The sequence below is a fragment of the Saccostrea echinata genome, unplaced genomic scaffold, assembly GCF_033153115.1.
Source record: "Saccostrea echinata isolate AGI-Se365-2 ecotype Australia unplaced genomic scaffold, CSIRO_AGI_Sech_v1 ptg000019l, whole genome shotgun sequence".
NCBI classification, from domain to species: Eukaryota; Metazoa; Mollusca; class Bivalvia; order Ostreida; family Ostreidae; genus Saccostrea; species Saccostrea echinata.
The window spans coordinates 3,273,970-3,290,569 of NW_026889768.1; the positions used below are offsets into that span (position 1 = coordinate 3,273,970).

The following is a 16,600-nucleotide window of genomic DNA, read 5'->3' on the forward strand; positions in this document are numbered from 1 at the left end:
GAATGTTTTTGTCAACTTTAAAAGCAAATAAACAATTATTGTTAACAAAAATATACATCATGTTGTCAATAAGAAACCAAAAATTTTCACCTAGCTGCTTTAATATTTTTCTTTGAGTTAAGTTCCGGTTGCCTCTTTTAGCACAGAATTGAATCTTTTCATTACAAGATTATTCATTCTCATTGGTTTTTTTCAACACATCTTTATTAATGAAAATATTGATTATCCTATGTTTTATTCATCAATTTAAAAAAAAAATCATGAGAAAATAAAAATGTTAAAGAAAAAATATCATAACTTTATATATTCATACTTTCACTTCTCAATGGATAACATCACCCATTACATTTGTATTTTTTTTTCAGTGATGCTCATCAATGCTTCTTTCTAATCAAGAGTGAAAAATAATATTCTCATGTAATATTACTTATAAAACTACTTAAGAGAAAATCTCACTGGAAACCCAACAGAAATTTACATAACAAACACTTCACAGATATTCAGAAATGAATTGCTACTATTGGACATGGGAGATGCTCTCAAGCACTGGTTTTCATAAAAAAAAATATTCATGAAGTCTTACTGGTCAAGTTAAAATCATGCCGAGAGGTGTAATGAGAATTGATGAATTCACAGCTTAGGGTCCTCCCAAGACCACGTATCATAGCCACTCAGCAGAAAATTAAAATTCACTGTGATGCCTCAACGACAATAAAAAGTACAGAACATGTTTCCACAGTTACTACATGCATTTACCTACACACCCTGAAGCTTTAAAAAATTCTACATAAAACTATTTCTGGACTTCCTACATATGTGACATGATTAACTACGGTAACCACTTTTCTCATAATTTTAGACAATAACTCTAAGTCTCTTTGACATAATGGTATTCATGAAAGAGAATGGCAATTAAACACTTCAATAAAACATATAGAAATCCACCCACCATTATATCTCTACTTATTTTTTTTTGTGCCATTGCCAATGGATTTTATGACAATATCAAACCAATTACCATCAACATCATATAAAAAATAATGAAATTGGGCTTTTAATAGATATTTTCCTTGCATTATTAGATTGTATGAGAAAAATGAAAATACCTGGTATATAAAATCACAATTAGTCACAGCCTTGCCATGACTTCAATTCAATGAAAATAAAATACAACATTCTCACACCCAGAAATCTTAATATATACTTGAAAATGTATATAACACAATGATAATGACATATAAATCTGAGGGAAAAAATGGACCTCTGGTTAAAAACCTTGGTAAAATTTTCATGGGCCTTACCCATAAGTGAAAAGAATTAAAAGGATACTAGTAAATAAACACATGATAAACATAAAAAACATGTAATAAAAATTTAAAACAGATGTACAAGGAGGAAATAAATATGACAATCATTCTTAAACTGAGTAAACAGAATGATAATATATGCATGTAATTCTTCATCCTTGTTGACCAGAAATACTTTTGTTAACATCCTTAATAAAATTCTGAGATCCCCCTCCCCAAATACCATTTTTTAATGCCAAAATTTCACGATCCACTCCTTACCTTTTTTATAAGGTGAGTTGGGCGAGAACATGGCTGGTGGAGGAGGAAATGAATGATCCATGCCAAGACTGGACTGTGATTGGTGGTGTCCTGGGCTGTGGAGGTACCCAGAACTGGAGGATGGGAGGGTCGCCGAGTTGAAAGGGCTTCCTAGACCGGTCTGCAGGTATCCTGGGCTCCGATTCAACAAGTCAGGGACATTGGGCATATGCACCCTTTTTCCTTCAATAATGTGACTGGGATAATGTGCTAGAGTAAAAAAGGATCAAAATCAATCAGTTTCTTTATTTTGAAATATTAAGGGTCAGACATGTTAACATGAAAAGAAACATTGTCAAAAGATGACATTTGTGAAACAAGAGACCATTTTGCAGTGAATGAAATCTGTCTGCATTCTTGACTTATTTGTCACAATGTTGATCTTCATACAATTATTCCTTTAATACTAGAGAAGCCAATCATTAAAAGTGCATTTATTACCCAAGTGTACTGTAATGCATTATTGTAAGAATGCCAAAAAATCCCACTATCAGACATATCACTTATTGTTTAGACCCACTCATTACCAAACTTTTGTTTTGTAACTTACACCAAAGTGTCGGCAAATCAGTTAAAATGGCACCAGGCATAACCCAATTCTTTGAGCTAATAATTGTCCACAATATCATTCCGTCTACATTTACAAATGATTGCAATGGCATTTGCCAAAGCTTTGTCTAGAGACAATTCTAAAGCAGATAGATGAAAACCCTCTAAATTAATCCAACGACCTTGACCATGATCAAATACATCAAACATTAAGCTCATTTAAAGTTAAAATGCTTTAATAATAGAGAAAATTCTATTTTCCTTTCAAATCTTATCACTTCTCTCGAAAAGATATGATTCTTGTACGGAAGTTTCAAAAAGGGTAAGTGACCTTTCAATGCTTTATTTTCATGTTATTTACAAAAACTGATGAATGCCTCTACTTTTAACATTGTTGACAAAGTATCTACAGAAAATGTAACTTTAAAATATAGATACAAACAGTTACCAGAGTTGTCCAATAAAACTACAGCGTCTGGAGGAAAGTATCCAGGTTTGGCCATGCGCCCATCACTGATCACAACACCCTTCCAGGCATCATCTCGCTGTTCTAGCACCTGTAAAATAATCAAGATGTAGGAGTCACAATCATAATGAGCAATCTGCCAGAATATATATGTACTTCATTAATTTTGTACTAGCTTCTATCAATTATACCACAATCCACACATCTCTACCTCCAATTCACAAAACGACCAGGAATGTTTTAAACTTCCTCACAATTTCATCCTGTGTTAGATCACATAAAAACTGATGACAACAATCCATTAAATTTGTATTTCACTGTTCACTAATAATTCATTGACTGAGCATAAGAAGCTGGGTAGCCTGTGTCACGTGATACTAAGCCTGACTGGTCCATTCCAATACTCCATAGAAGAGTGAGAGACTGCTAGCCAGGGATCAGGCACTCTCCTGGGAAATGGTATGGAGATTACCACAAATTAAATTTTCTGGAACATTAAATCTATTATGACCATGATAACCTAGATAGCTAGGAATCTGTTGCAGTCCCATTAGCAAGGAATTCCAGGACATTCAAATCCTCAAGTCTTCAGCATCAGGCAGAATGGTGCCATCAATGTGGGTGTTCTGGTGCAAAGTCATCAATGTTACAAAGCATGACAACTTACCTCAGGTGTAGAGAAATAGAGACTACTTTGCATATTACATTACTACAGGTGAAATGTAAGAAAGATTCAGTTCTCAGAACTCACTAATTAATAATACCATATAAACTTATCAAATCCATAATACAATGACTTCCTCCTCAGAATCCAAAGTATTTGGTTCTATAAAATATATCCATTGATTCCATACACGGTCTTACCTCCATACTATTTCTATAATACTAAAAGCACAGCAATGTATGTAGATATTTCAGTAATCTGTTTAATGGTCCAGTGTGATTGGTATCTGTTGGTGTTAGATGTATAGAGTATGTCAGAAAAAGGGGAGTCAGCTGATGAGTAGAAAGGGAGATAATCAGGTTATACCATCAGCGTTACATCAGGATAGTAAGTTGTAGGTGTTTTACAAATAACACTTCTATGTAGATCTAACACGCTGCTCAAGGAAATGTGGAGTTTGTAAAGGAAAAGTAATCAGTTTTGACTGATCTGCCTCTAGCAACATTGTTAAAAATAAAAAGAAAACAACTCTTCACTTGGTGAACAAAAGTGAAATATAATTCATAAAATTCCTAAGAGAGAACAGCAGGTAAAATTGACACAAAAACAAATTAAAACAGAAGCACTTGCATTTTCGATGCTAAAACAAATATTTATATAATAATCTTGTATCCATAATTCAGGTTGACACATTATGAAAACACTAAAGCAGAAAGGGAATTACGTAACAGTGTGTAACAGGCCCACAATCTTAAGCATCTTGTGAGTATAATTCAGTTAGCAGATTAAAAGGGGCAAACAGATGGAGGGAGCAGTCATTATTGTCCAATGACAGCCCATCTGTGAAGAAACCATACATTGCCATAACTGAATTATAGAAAACCAATACCTGCAACATGTGGGAACTGACTGATTTAATAAACTCCAGCAATGAATGGACATTTTCTACTGACTCAGTGATAAAATTACTTGATTTGAGATAGTAATAAAGTTATTACTCCAAGATAAAGTTAAAATTGAATTGTATTAACTCAAAAAAAAATTACTGAATTGCTTTTGGCATTTTGTTCTTTTTTTGGAGATGTTTGTGCACAACATTCAGAGATTCTATTTGTATGGTTCTGTTGATAAACAAATGAAATTATTTCACCTCTCTTGACTTGCCACACTTTGGCCCTGCCTAATGTCTTGTCCCTAACACAAACCATCTCGATCATTCCCCCTCCACTAGAAAATCCAAAATTCCTGCTGTATAACAAAGACCGAATCTGGTGTCAAACAAACGTCTGACACATAAATCACAATTCATTCAAGTACCCCTCTCCCCAGTGTCTAAACAAACATTTGCTGAAGCAATGACCCCAATTCTCCGCTCAAGTATCAGATCTGAGTGTAATTCTTCTTACTAGCCCCCCTTAACTTTTACAATGGTCTCTTTGGAATGCTACATCTTAAAACCACCCAAACTTTGAAGTTTAGGATTTTGTATCTGTTCAATAATTAGATCTCTGTAACTTTTCTCAACTTCAATGAAAATTAAATCTTTGATATTTTCATAAATTGTGTCACCCTTTATTTTCATGATGAGTGTGAATAAGTCTCCTTGTTATTTTGTTTCTTAACTGTGTTTTAGGAATTTAATAACTGCCATTTAGCCTGGGTTTTTTTTCTTGGCTTGTCTAAATGTACATCTTTTCACCTCAGCTATGATACCCTGTTGTGAGTGCCAACAGACTGAAGTACAAGATGATAAAAGACAGTAACCCTTTTCACAAAAAATCTTACGATTAATGTTCATTGTAAGAGAAATCTTACAATTTTATACCTTCTCACAAAAATTCTTATGAGATTCTCATGTGTAAAATTTGTCATAACTTTACGACAGCTCTAACCCTCTTGTACCTAAGTATCTAAGAGCCAATTTTATAATTAAAAATGTAAAAGATAAAACCCAAATAAATGTTTAATAGAACTTTTTACACATCCTATAGTAGCATTTTATACTGTACTTGTACATAAATTGGAGTATTCAAAATTTAGCGCAATTACTGGATATGGAGTTGTTGGTGAAATCATGAATTAGCGCTACACATGTCCGTGTCTTATACTGTGTTTATACATGATTTCTTTGCGGTATTCATGAATTAGCGCATTGTTGTCTGCACCAAAGCCGCTAAAATAAGAAGCCCGCTTTTTTAAGTACACATACAGTATTATTTCACAATTATTGTTAAAAATTAAATGAAATATACTTCAAAATATTTATGATGACAGTTATTCGATCTAGAACCTTCATATCAAGTCAAAGCTTAATTCAATTTGAATAATCTTCTACAATTTTTTTATATCAAATATATCATTACTTAAGAAATGCATGAAAGATTAAAAAAACAACAACATTGCGGTGCTTTATTCAGTAAAATATGCGGTAAAATAAACTTTTGATTAGGACCATTACAACACTTTTTTATTTTTTCAAAGCAATTACGTCAGCATACTTCAATGATAATTCTTAAGTCTACATTACTACGGACCTAAAGTTGGACTGTAGTTTACTAAAGAATCTGTTATCAATTAGAAAAAAAAATCTATCAGTCCTCACACTGAAATTTCTCTTTGGGTTGCTAATAAATTGTCCCCAAAAGATTTTTTTTTTGGCAAAAGTCACAAAGCCACACTTTGTTTGAACTCAATGTTGAGTATAGAATGTTATATTTTATTTTGAGTTAGCTGTGAAACACAGAATTTGAATATGAGGTATTCTATACCAATAGGAATCTATCAATAAGACAGACTCTACATCATACTTAGGTAAATATACAACTTGTAAACATGAGCATTGGGCTTGCTATAATCTCTATAGACCCAGATTGATGACTGATTGAAAATGTTTTTCTATATAAGTACAGACTCAAAAAAAAAGTTCAATCCGCTAGAATTCAAACATTACATAAATTATTCTCTTCAGAGAAGTGACCAGCCTTCACCCTTAATATAGATGTATTATGCCAGTTACGATAGGTAAATTAATGAGGTATAAATGTAATAAAAAATTAAAATTCCTTTTTTCCGCAGACATTTACTTACCTTTATGATATCCCCCTCTTTAAATGCCAGGGTACTTGGATCATAAATATTACAATAGTTTTTGATGGCTCTGGCCTGCACAGCGAAACTAGCCTCTGTAAAATAAAAAAAACTGGCACTGTTACTGAAATATAGAATAATGAAATTGTATCCACTGTGTCTCCGATAAAGAATATTCATAGACTGAAAATTATATGCTATTAGCAGTTTTGTCAAAAAATGTAATCAATTTTACACTTGAAGACAGACATGAGATGTCATTATTCATGTAGATACGAACCAAAGTCATCAAAAGTCACAGGCACCTTCCCTTGTATAACACATACGTATATATTATTCTATTTTTATTACACGATGTCAGTTTTTAACTTTGACACATAGAGTCAAGTTCATAAGATGTGAAACCACATTTTTTTTCATCCTTGTATCACAACAAACCAGTAAAGGAATGGGGGAAAAAATGTGAAATACAGTATGTAAAAGGAACGTATATATATATATATATATATATATATATATATATATATATATATATATATATATATATATATATATATATATATATATATATATACAGTGTGCGAGATATACAACTTTATCTGGTGCATATATTACAAGGTCGCCATTGCTCTATCATAGAGAGTAAGTCAAACCTACCTGGGCAGATTTCAAACACTTGATAATTGAAAACAAAGTATCCTATGTAAAAATCCTATGGCGGGTATTAAACTCCCCCCAAGTTTTTATCTGTAGAGACACCAAGGAACAACGTACCATTCCAAAGATGACTGATTATCAAATCAATTTTAAAAGTAAACCGTCACTTCAGATCTGATTAATAGAGGACCTGGGATGCCAATATTAACAGGTTCCTGATAGAATTCTATACCTGTACATGCATGGTGTTAAAATCTTACTAGTTCAAAGACTGACCTCTGGATTCTTCCTGGGCAAAGTTTTACATAATTTTCACATTTAAAATCACTTCAATTACCTGCTTGAATTCCTAGCCTACCATTACACTATCTAACCCATCTTAAATAGGTAAATAAAATATCTAACATGCCTTTCTAATCAGAAAAAGTGGAGAGGTTGATATGTAAGAACACAATGACAATCAAAGGTATTGAACAGCCAACGGCTCTTCAGAACCTCGGGGAATTTGGAGATCCTCATACACTGCAATCACAGATTTGTCTGCTCAGTGGGAACAATATACACCAAAGCTCAGAGAGCAAAAACTGCTCATTCACCAAGAAGTCCATGTATAAAATTCCTCAACACTTGGTTTCTCCAATACAGACACATAAATCATGTAACTACTGGAATAAATAGTCCAATTAAGATGAACTCTTCGTTGTTTGAAGGTAAAATAAGTGACAATTACCTCTTGAAGTTAGATGAGGTGATACAGTCACAACAAACTAAGAAACTGACCCCTGTACCACAGGTAAACGTAACACGACACCTGTCTGGCCTATCTCATCTATTAACCTTTGTTGACCTCTGTTGACCACCATACACTTAGCCAGACAACTAAGGTCAACAAGAATTAATTTCTTTTTGCTATGTATAAATATATCTATTGCTGAAATGTTTATATAATGTTTCCTCAGCCTGTTTTTTTTTCTCCCTGCCATGTACAAAAATAATACAAAGTCATTTTTATGATAGATTTTCCATATCAATTTCAGATTTGTACTTTCAGAAGAAAATTTAGCTTTCTTCCTGTCAGTCTTTCAATTACAAGTTCTTTTTTTGTGTATTTAAATCAAGAGTCCTGACATCTGATAATAAAAACAGTAACTAATGCCACATCTCACAGAAGAACAGCAATGAAGGGCACATATCTGTGTCAGGTCTCTCTTTAATAGTAGTGTAGCATCCAATGGCTCTTTACTTAGGGACTTTCTCACTTCATCATCTCATACCATGTGACAGACATTTAACACCTTCAGTTCCACTCTGGTCATTAGAACTTTACAACTATAAGTCTGCATGCATTTCTCCAAAATGTAAATTGCACTGTGACACAATAAAACACAAAGACATTTTTTTTTTGATTTTGCATTGATAATGCTATAAAATATGCAATAGACCTAACCAGGTCAGAGATATTGGGATATTACTGTGCCATGACCCCTTACCTTCCTGGGGCTCAATTCTGTCCCCCTCCCCATTGCTCCCTCCATCACTACTACACAAAGGAACACACAGCATCCTCCTAGAACCTAACCATCCTCCCTATTTCTTGTTCCTCTGAGTCTTCCTGTCTCTGAATTGTCTAAGTTCTACATCACAATGCGAGGCTGACAATGTCATGCATTATGCATGTTTTACCATTGTCAGAAACAAAGCTAAGCCCTCTGTACAACTTACTTTGTGCCAAGAAAACAGACAGTAAACAGGACTCTTTATACAAAGCTTTTTTTTTTGTTTACATTTGTTTTTTTCCTGACCTCTTTGAGACTGGTTGTGTTTAAGCCTGTTTTTTGAGATCACTGTTAAACTGAAGGAGAGCTACAGCCATAATAACAGGGCACACAAGTTGTAGGTTTTACAATCAAATGTCAGGGGACCTTCTTTTGAGTGCCTGAATCATAGTGCATAAATCTTCCTCCCCCTCCTTCCCGGGCTGACATTCACAATGATGGGAACTGTTACTGACTGGGTCTTCCACAATGAGGTGTTCAATGGCCATCTATAATCTACTCTGAGTGATGAAACTGTCAAAAAATTTATGCCAGGGTGTTTTGGACCTAACAATTATTCAAAAAACTTTAAAGTTTTTCAGGTGTCATGAACTTAATACATGGTGTTAAAAGTACTTGACACAAAAAAAGCCATGTTCCTTATGTAAAACTTGACCCGTTGAATCTATTATTCTGCAAAGACCAAAACAGCAATAATAGTTTCTTGATCCTCTCCTCTTACATTCTAATTAACCTTTTTTCTGTTGGGTGTCTGAACTCTTACAATCTTGGCAAAGGTTTGAGCCAGCAGTAACATAAACAAGGTAAAAAACAAGGACAGGCTGCAAATGTTCAGGTATAAAACTTCAAAAACTGACGATTTTACTACTCTTTACTTCATGAGCTTGTCCATAAAAAACAATAACGAGGGTGTTATTGATTCTTTGGGGGAATTTGGTGTTTTATTATTTCTACTCAATCATTCCTTTATGCTCATCCTTAAGGTCAGACGACACGTTCCTCAAATACACGTGTTGTATCTCTTGATATTATATAAAGAATTATTCATAATTGTCATTATCTTGTGATTTCTAAATTGTTTTCAATATGTTTTTAAATAAAAGCACACCAAAAATTGTGACAAAGGCTTTTCAGAAAAGTACCAATATGGATTGTGTAAGAAATATCACCCTCTGGTATCTTGTTTAAAGGCCCGATAACGTACCTCAATTTTTTGTGAGGAAACTTGTTTAAGTACCTATACTTCAATTACAAATTCTTGGAAAAAATTATATATTTTTGAGGAACGTGTCGTCTGACCTTAAATTAATTGTTTACACTTTGTTTGAGCATTTATTACCGGAAATCTGACACGTCTTCTATAAAAACCATAATTTTTGCTGTTTTTGATAAAAAGACATGTAAACTAATAATAATTTTGATACTGCTTCCCTTGTAAGTAAAAGATGAACACATTTTATAGGTCATTCCGACACCTACGTACACATACATTGATTTTTTTTCTCTTTGATAAGAAATTCTGAATTTCCTGTGTTTTATCTAAAAAGTAGATATGAGAATCGTATAAATGAACAAGCCTATTAACTCTGAAATGTCAGAAAGAACTGGGGTGCCTGGAAATCTTTAAGCATCTTTTACGCATCAGTGAATTCTTCTATAGCTAACAGGTGGTTGTAACAGTACAGCACAAATGGAAAACATAACAGTGAAATATTGCTATCTGTTGACTACATGAAGGAATTAACACAGCAAATTACTTGACTTCCCCCCCTCTTATACATTTGTACATATGGAAATCATATTCACAATGATTGCTGACTGCAGGCAGTTTCTTCTCTCAATCACTTCTTATTAATGAAAATGGATTACAGGCTAAATAATATATCACAGATTTATTTTAAGAGAAAGATAATTTACTTTGTCTAACCTATAAATCAAAATGGAGTGATTATTTTTGCAAAAATGAATGGTTCTTCCCTACTCCTTTTCTGCCTGGCACAAGCGTGGAATATTTCTGTCAGGTAAATCGTTATTTGTACTAGACAACACTGTGCAAGGAGTACAACTGCTATAGTATAACATATAAATAGAATTTTACCAATTTATTATCAATCAGATCAAAAGGTATTTATAGGTAATGCCCTAAAATGTCATTTTCTTTTCATAAAAGGAAATATGTGTCCAATCCCCTTAATACATGGTCAATGTATAATATGTTCCAAAAAAAAAAAAACAAAAAAAAAACACACACACACAAAAGAAAAGAAAAGATGGCCTCATGGATATGAATTTTCAAAAAGTCCAATTACTATATGTTGCCAAAAATGCATATAAATTGTGACTGGTATTTAAAATAACCCCCCCCCCCCTACCCTTTCCACATACATACACATTATAATTCTCTAAAGTTTTCTTTAACTAGAAAGCATATCAAACAAACTGCAAACTTAAATAAAGAAATGTGCTTTAAGGATACAAATAACCCTTGCTGCTCAAGTACTGGGAGTGAATTTAATGCTGGTTAAGGGAAACAAAGGTCAGTTTGCAGTAAACTTTTTGTCTTGTTTAATTTTTTTTCAAGAGCCAAAGGAATTTATTTGTACAAGAGTAAAAGGATGATTCATCCGACCTGGAACAAATTCAGGTTATTTTGGGAAAGTTGGATGACCTTACAATTAATATCTCTGTGAAATTAACATTCTAATCAAGATTGTTTGAATAGGTATTTTCCCCCCAATTTAAAAAGATGCAATTCATCACTGCCTTTCACCATGCATTTGCAGCAAACCTTTATGAAAATTTAAAAGCATGTTGATTAAAAAATAACTTAATATTGGCTTACTTTTTATATTCTGGTTAAATTTCTCTCCTTGTGTATGAATTGCTTCACAAATAAAATTCTGAGGAGCTGTCAACAGCATGTTTCAAAATATCTCCAATTGCAATATGATAGCACCAGGTTGATGAAGAGGAGAGGTAACTGAATAAGTGAACCAGTTTAACCTGTGGCAATCTGATATTAAGTTTCTGACCCTCCGTTTTTAACCTTGATAAGGTTGACATCTTTTAATGAGAATAAAGTACTGAAGCTCTTTAAAAATAGTGACATGGTCTCCTTTCTAACCAAAATATTTGTGGTTGAACGGTCTGCGATTTGATGTCCCTGTGAACATGGGTGTGTTCTTGTCATGAATTTGACAGAAAATGTCTTGGTCTTAAAATCTCGGGTGATAAGAATCTTGCAGTGAAATTATTTTAATGACAGTTTGTAAAAAAATATCTATGTACTTAACATCTATAAATGACAATTTGGATAATGTGTGGGAGACATTACTGATATTCAAACCATCCCAGCCAATTAAAAATCAGCCAGAAACGTAAATTGGTTTTTTTTTTTTTAAACATGGGTCCTGAATTATAAAGGTACAGACCTTCGGTCTTCTTCTCAGTAATTCTCTTTTAAATTACATTTTGCTTTTTTAAAACATTTGATTTCCTTATAAAATAAAAAATAATATATCAGTGTCGTCAATCTCTCTCAACACGTCTAGAAAAAAGTGTTAATGTAACAGTTTATTACAAATAATAAACACCAGTTTTATAACAACCATTATGAAACTTAATTTTTAAAATGTAATGAAGTGAACACAAATAAGCCATTTAGCTTCCACAGACATATGGACTTTTATTTTTTTTGTCCTTTGTAGAAATTCCTTCAAAACCAGGACACAGAGAAATTACAATTGATCCATTCTGCCTTTGACCTTAGAAAATGACGAAGACATTGAACTCTAATTTAACGAAATCAAATCTCAGGCGTGCTGCTGGGATTTAGGGAAATGATTGAGAACATAATTCATAACTAGGTCTTTAACAAGCACTGACCTCATTTATAAACTTACGAGGTTTTGTTTTGTAGGTCACAAAGAACAAGGTTATATTTCTTTGAATCCTTTATATACAATGTAAGCATCTCTTTGATTAACATCAGACATTGGTGATCCAAACTGTAACAAGACTTATCACTCTAAGATCAATAGTATATGCTTTTATTCTGCTATGATCTCAATGGTTTCTCTTGAAAGATGAAAGCCAAAGTCAAAATAAACATGTAGTAGCTCTTGAATTTGAATATAAACTTTCAAAAACAAGCAAGTTACCCAAACAGACATGACAATGCAGTAACCAATATTAAAGATGCTCCGAGAAGATAACGTAGAGGTTAAAAGCTGCAATTTGAACTATTTGGAAATTAACATTTAACTTTCAACAATATTCCCTTAAAATAAGGAGTGCAGACTCCTAATAAGTAAGGTTTAACTGCACTGAGTTGAATATACACTGTTTGATTATTCATTGCACTTATACATTTATACCAAAGTTGTTCACTTAAGAAATGAATTTAATTTTTGAGAATTTATGAGGACATGCACTACGACACTTCACGTCGGCATATTTCATGAAGCGCGTTAGCGCTAAATGATAAATATGCCGGCGTGAAGCATTCTAGTTAATGTACCTCAGCAATTCTCAAAAATTAAATTCATATCTTATATTTCCATTATTTTTCTGATGACTTGCCACATATTTTTGTCATTCAATGATAATTTTTGAAAAATAAAGTTTGCACTATTTTTTGACTTCAATTACGTCAAATATTCTTACTCATCCAACGGTAGTTTATGAGAACATGAACTTTTTCTAATTTGAAGAATCTTAAGGAAAAAAATCTGGAAATGTAAATATTATATTTTAAACAATTGTATGTTAAATGAAATACTCAGGTTGTATTTTGTGTTGAAATAGGACAGTTTAATTGTTTGTAAATTAATTAACACTGACAATTTTGAACTATATGTAAACTGATTTATTTAGATTGTACTGTAATTTGATGTCTGTATGCTTTACTCTTATGGTTTACTGTAAAATCACGTATTTTCAAGGGGTCAAATTTTCATGTCTTGAGGAAAAAAACATGGGTTCATGGGGATTTGATTTTGTGGATGAAGAATTATTGAGTAGTAATATATGCGGAAAAATACATTTTGTTGTGGACATAAATTTGTGGGTCTCTTTATACTTCGAAAATTAACCCCCCACAAAAATTTCACAGTAGCTGCTCTTGAGATAGATCTGTAATTGTTCAAACACTGCCTATATATATGAATTGATATTTCTATGTACTATACCTTTCAGTATCTGTTTTAGATCTTTGGCAGCTCTTGAGGTAGTGTATGAGTTGACTATGTCTAATGCTGTCTGGTCATAAGAATTCGCCTTGTTGACATCTATAGCACACTACAATTAAAAGACAATTATAGGATTAACTACCTCAACAGCACCATAAACTTTAAGTCATATGAACTTGTACTTTCATCTACATGTATACCAGTAATTTTTTTAAATAAATTTAAAGTCGGATATATTTGATTGACAAATTATATCATCTTCCATTGCTGGGTGAATCTTCGAATGGATAATAATGTATCTGCATGTTAAAACCTTTAATTATATCAAGTTCTAGAGAATATGAAAGGAATATGATAATTCATGAGAAACATTTATACATTTGTTATACATATAGCATTCTATTATGATTCATATGTTTTGAAGAAAGAGAAAAATTAACTTTTTGTTATCTGTACAATTCTTATACAGGGTGGAGTACGAATCTGTGGCTTATTATATATAATCTTACAGACATAAACGTTTATTACATAACAAGTAGGTGGCATTATCTGGGTTATAAAGGATGAGGTGAATTTACCTATCAAATCTGTCTTCCTCCCATTTTAAATGAATATCATCATGCATTATGGATCATAAAGTACCATTTTAATCTGTTCACAACCATTATGGAGAATGCCAACGCTAACAATAATATATTCACATCACAAACACACAGACGCAATAAACGTTCCTTGTCACAACACTTAATTGTAAACACTTCAAATATGGCATATAAATATTCTTTTTTTCCTTATTGAGCAAAAAAAAAAATATTTAAAAGCAAAAAATTATGATACAACGACAAAAACAATGATTAGTCATACCTTTGCCTTGGAAAATGAAAATAACAGATAAATATTGTCATATTATTTTCATTGTACTTGAATTTTATATATGTATGTATATCATCATTTCATTTCAAAATAATACCTTGTACATCTCTCATGGTTTCCACCTAACACAGATTGTGAGGTCAAACATCAACTAAAGATTTCTAACACAAAATAACTGGAAGACAATCCGACTTAGGCAAATTCCATCCAAATTATCCAAGCTAATTAGAATGAGATGAAAGTTCCAAAACTCTTTAAGAATTTCTCTTGATAACCAACTTTTTTCACCAAAATTTCAAACTTACATTCTGCAAGGCATGGATATTCCCAATGGTCAGGCCCTGCACATTCCCTTCACTTTTACACCGTTTAATTCTGGGGCGAGGTGATTTGGGATAATTCATTGTAATGCATCCAAGAATACAAATGGCTATTCACTGGTCAATAAAAAAAGGTAGCCCCATCTACCACACAGTGAGCATATCAATGCTCGGGAAACTGGGCACATTATCATCAGATCATCAGGAGGTACTAAGAGAAAAATGGCAGAGATTTTGGCCATGTGCCTCCGATACTTATACCTTGTCATAGTACCAAAGGGATTCCTCTGACATCCCCTCATCACTGTCACAAATGATTGGAAGACCCCTACCTGTACATCCAAAAATAAGTTCCAAGGTCTAGAAGTGGGTCCTACTTTATATCACAATTACCTGCTCCTGCAGATTTACAAATCTATAGAACTGCAGCAATAAAATTATCACCAATTTTCTTTTCCTTGTTGAATTCCATTGATTAGTTTTCTTTATTGATCCTTAAAGATGCTTATATTTTATGCCTTTTGAACATTCAGACAAAAAAGATGTCTGAGCTAATAATGCCAAATATAAACCCTTTTTAATGACATGTGTCTCTTACAATAATAAGTATTGAATCCACGGTAAAAATTTAACCCCAGAAAAAAAAAATGATCAAAGCATTCATTAAGTTTGAAATATACCTGTATAAAGATAATCCAATTTCAATTTTCCCCAAAAACAAAATTTGCTTTTAAACTTTTTCTCAGTGTGATGGTATCATATATATAAAGAATATAAAGGATGGAGAAGCTGTTATTGAAGCTAGATTTATCACCTATCTTAAGGTACAGCTAACAATCAACCCATCTCCTGGGTCCATGCCCACATAACCTGCTTTATGATTGGCCAAAAATCAATACATATCATAATAATCAATAATAATCCCCCCATAAAACAGAGCGCCTGCTTATCTTCTACATCAGGAAATACATAAAGAAGTTCTGAGATATTTCACCAATCTTACAGATATTGAGGCTGTACAGAGTTTTGTACGGGAGATAAAGTATACCTAGTAGAGCCAATAGAAGCAAAGAGGTTTCCAAATTTATGCCTTATTTCACATCTAAAGTATCTAGCTGTACATTCTACAAGAGGTGGACAAGATTGGTGGATGAGAACTGATATCAATCTTGATATAGAAAGATGTTATAGGCAGGAAAATAATTCTACTGGTACATACTTACATGTTAATCAAACAGTACACAGATTAGCAGAACATGTTTTGTACCAATAAACATAAACGTAAGGGGTAACATACAAGGACTAGAGAACGAGAGAATATTTTACAGAAGGAACAGAGAGACAGAGATATGTTGACAACTAAATTACACTGACAACAATAGACAGAAATTACAGGGACAACTAAAATACATTTAACTAACAACTAAGGAGAAAAAAATCTAAAAAATAAAATTGATAAGTATAGACAGAAATGCATGTAACACAGATAACTAAAAATAGATTTAACAGACAACGAAAGGTAATCTTACAGATATTGCACTGACAACTAGAAACATATATTACATTGATAACTAGTGACAAATATCACATTGATAACTGGAGACAGATATTACATTGACAACTAGTGACAGA

General features: G+C 32.7%; 1 protein-coding gene across 3 annotated transcripts in view; it reads right to left on the bottom strand.

The window, feature by feature from the left end:
• The window catches only part of LOC133189585 (caskin-2-like), a 78,080-nt gene that overhangs the window by 39,902 nt on the left and 21,578 nt on the right, over positions 1 to 16,600 (bottom strand). Inside the window, exons 8-11 of one of the 3 annotated variants that reach the window (XM_061324964.1) lie at positions 13,776 to 13,884; positions 6,374 to 6,468; positions 2,605 to 2,713; positions 1,569 to 1,817 (exon numbers count right to left, since the gene is read on the bottom strand). In XM_061324964.1, coding sequence (XP_061180948.1) covers positions 1,569 to 1,817; positions 2,605 to 2,713; positions 6,374 to 6,468; positions 13,776 to 13,884 — 562 coding nt within the window. Of the gene's footprint in view, positions 1 to 1,568; positions 1,818 to 2,604; positions 2,714 to 6,373; positions 6,469 to 8,520; positions 8,703 to 11,428; positions 11,523 to 13,775; positions 13,885 to 16,600 lie in introns of those variants that run through there. The other 2 variants (XM_061324965.1, XM_061324967.1) reach the window with 2 other exon arrangements.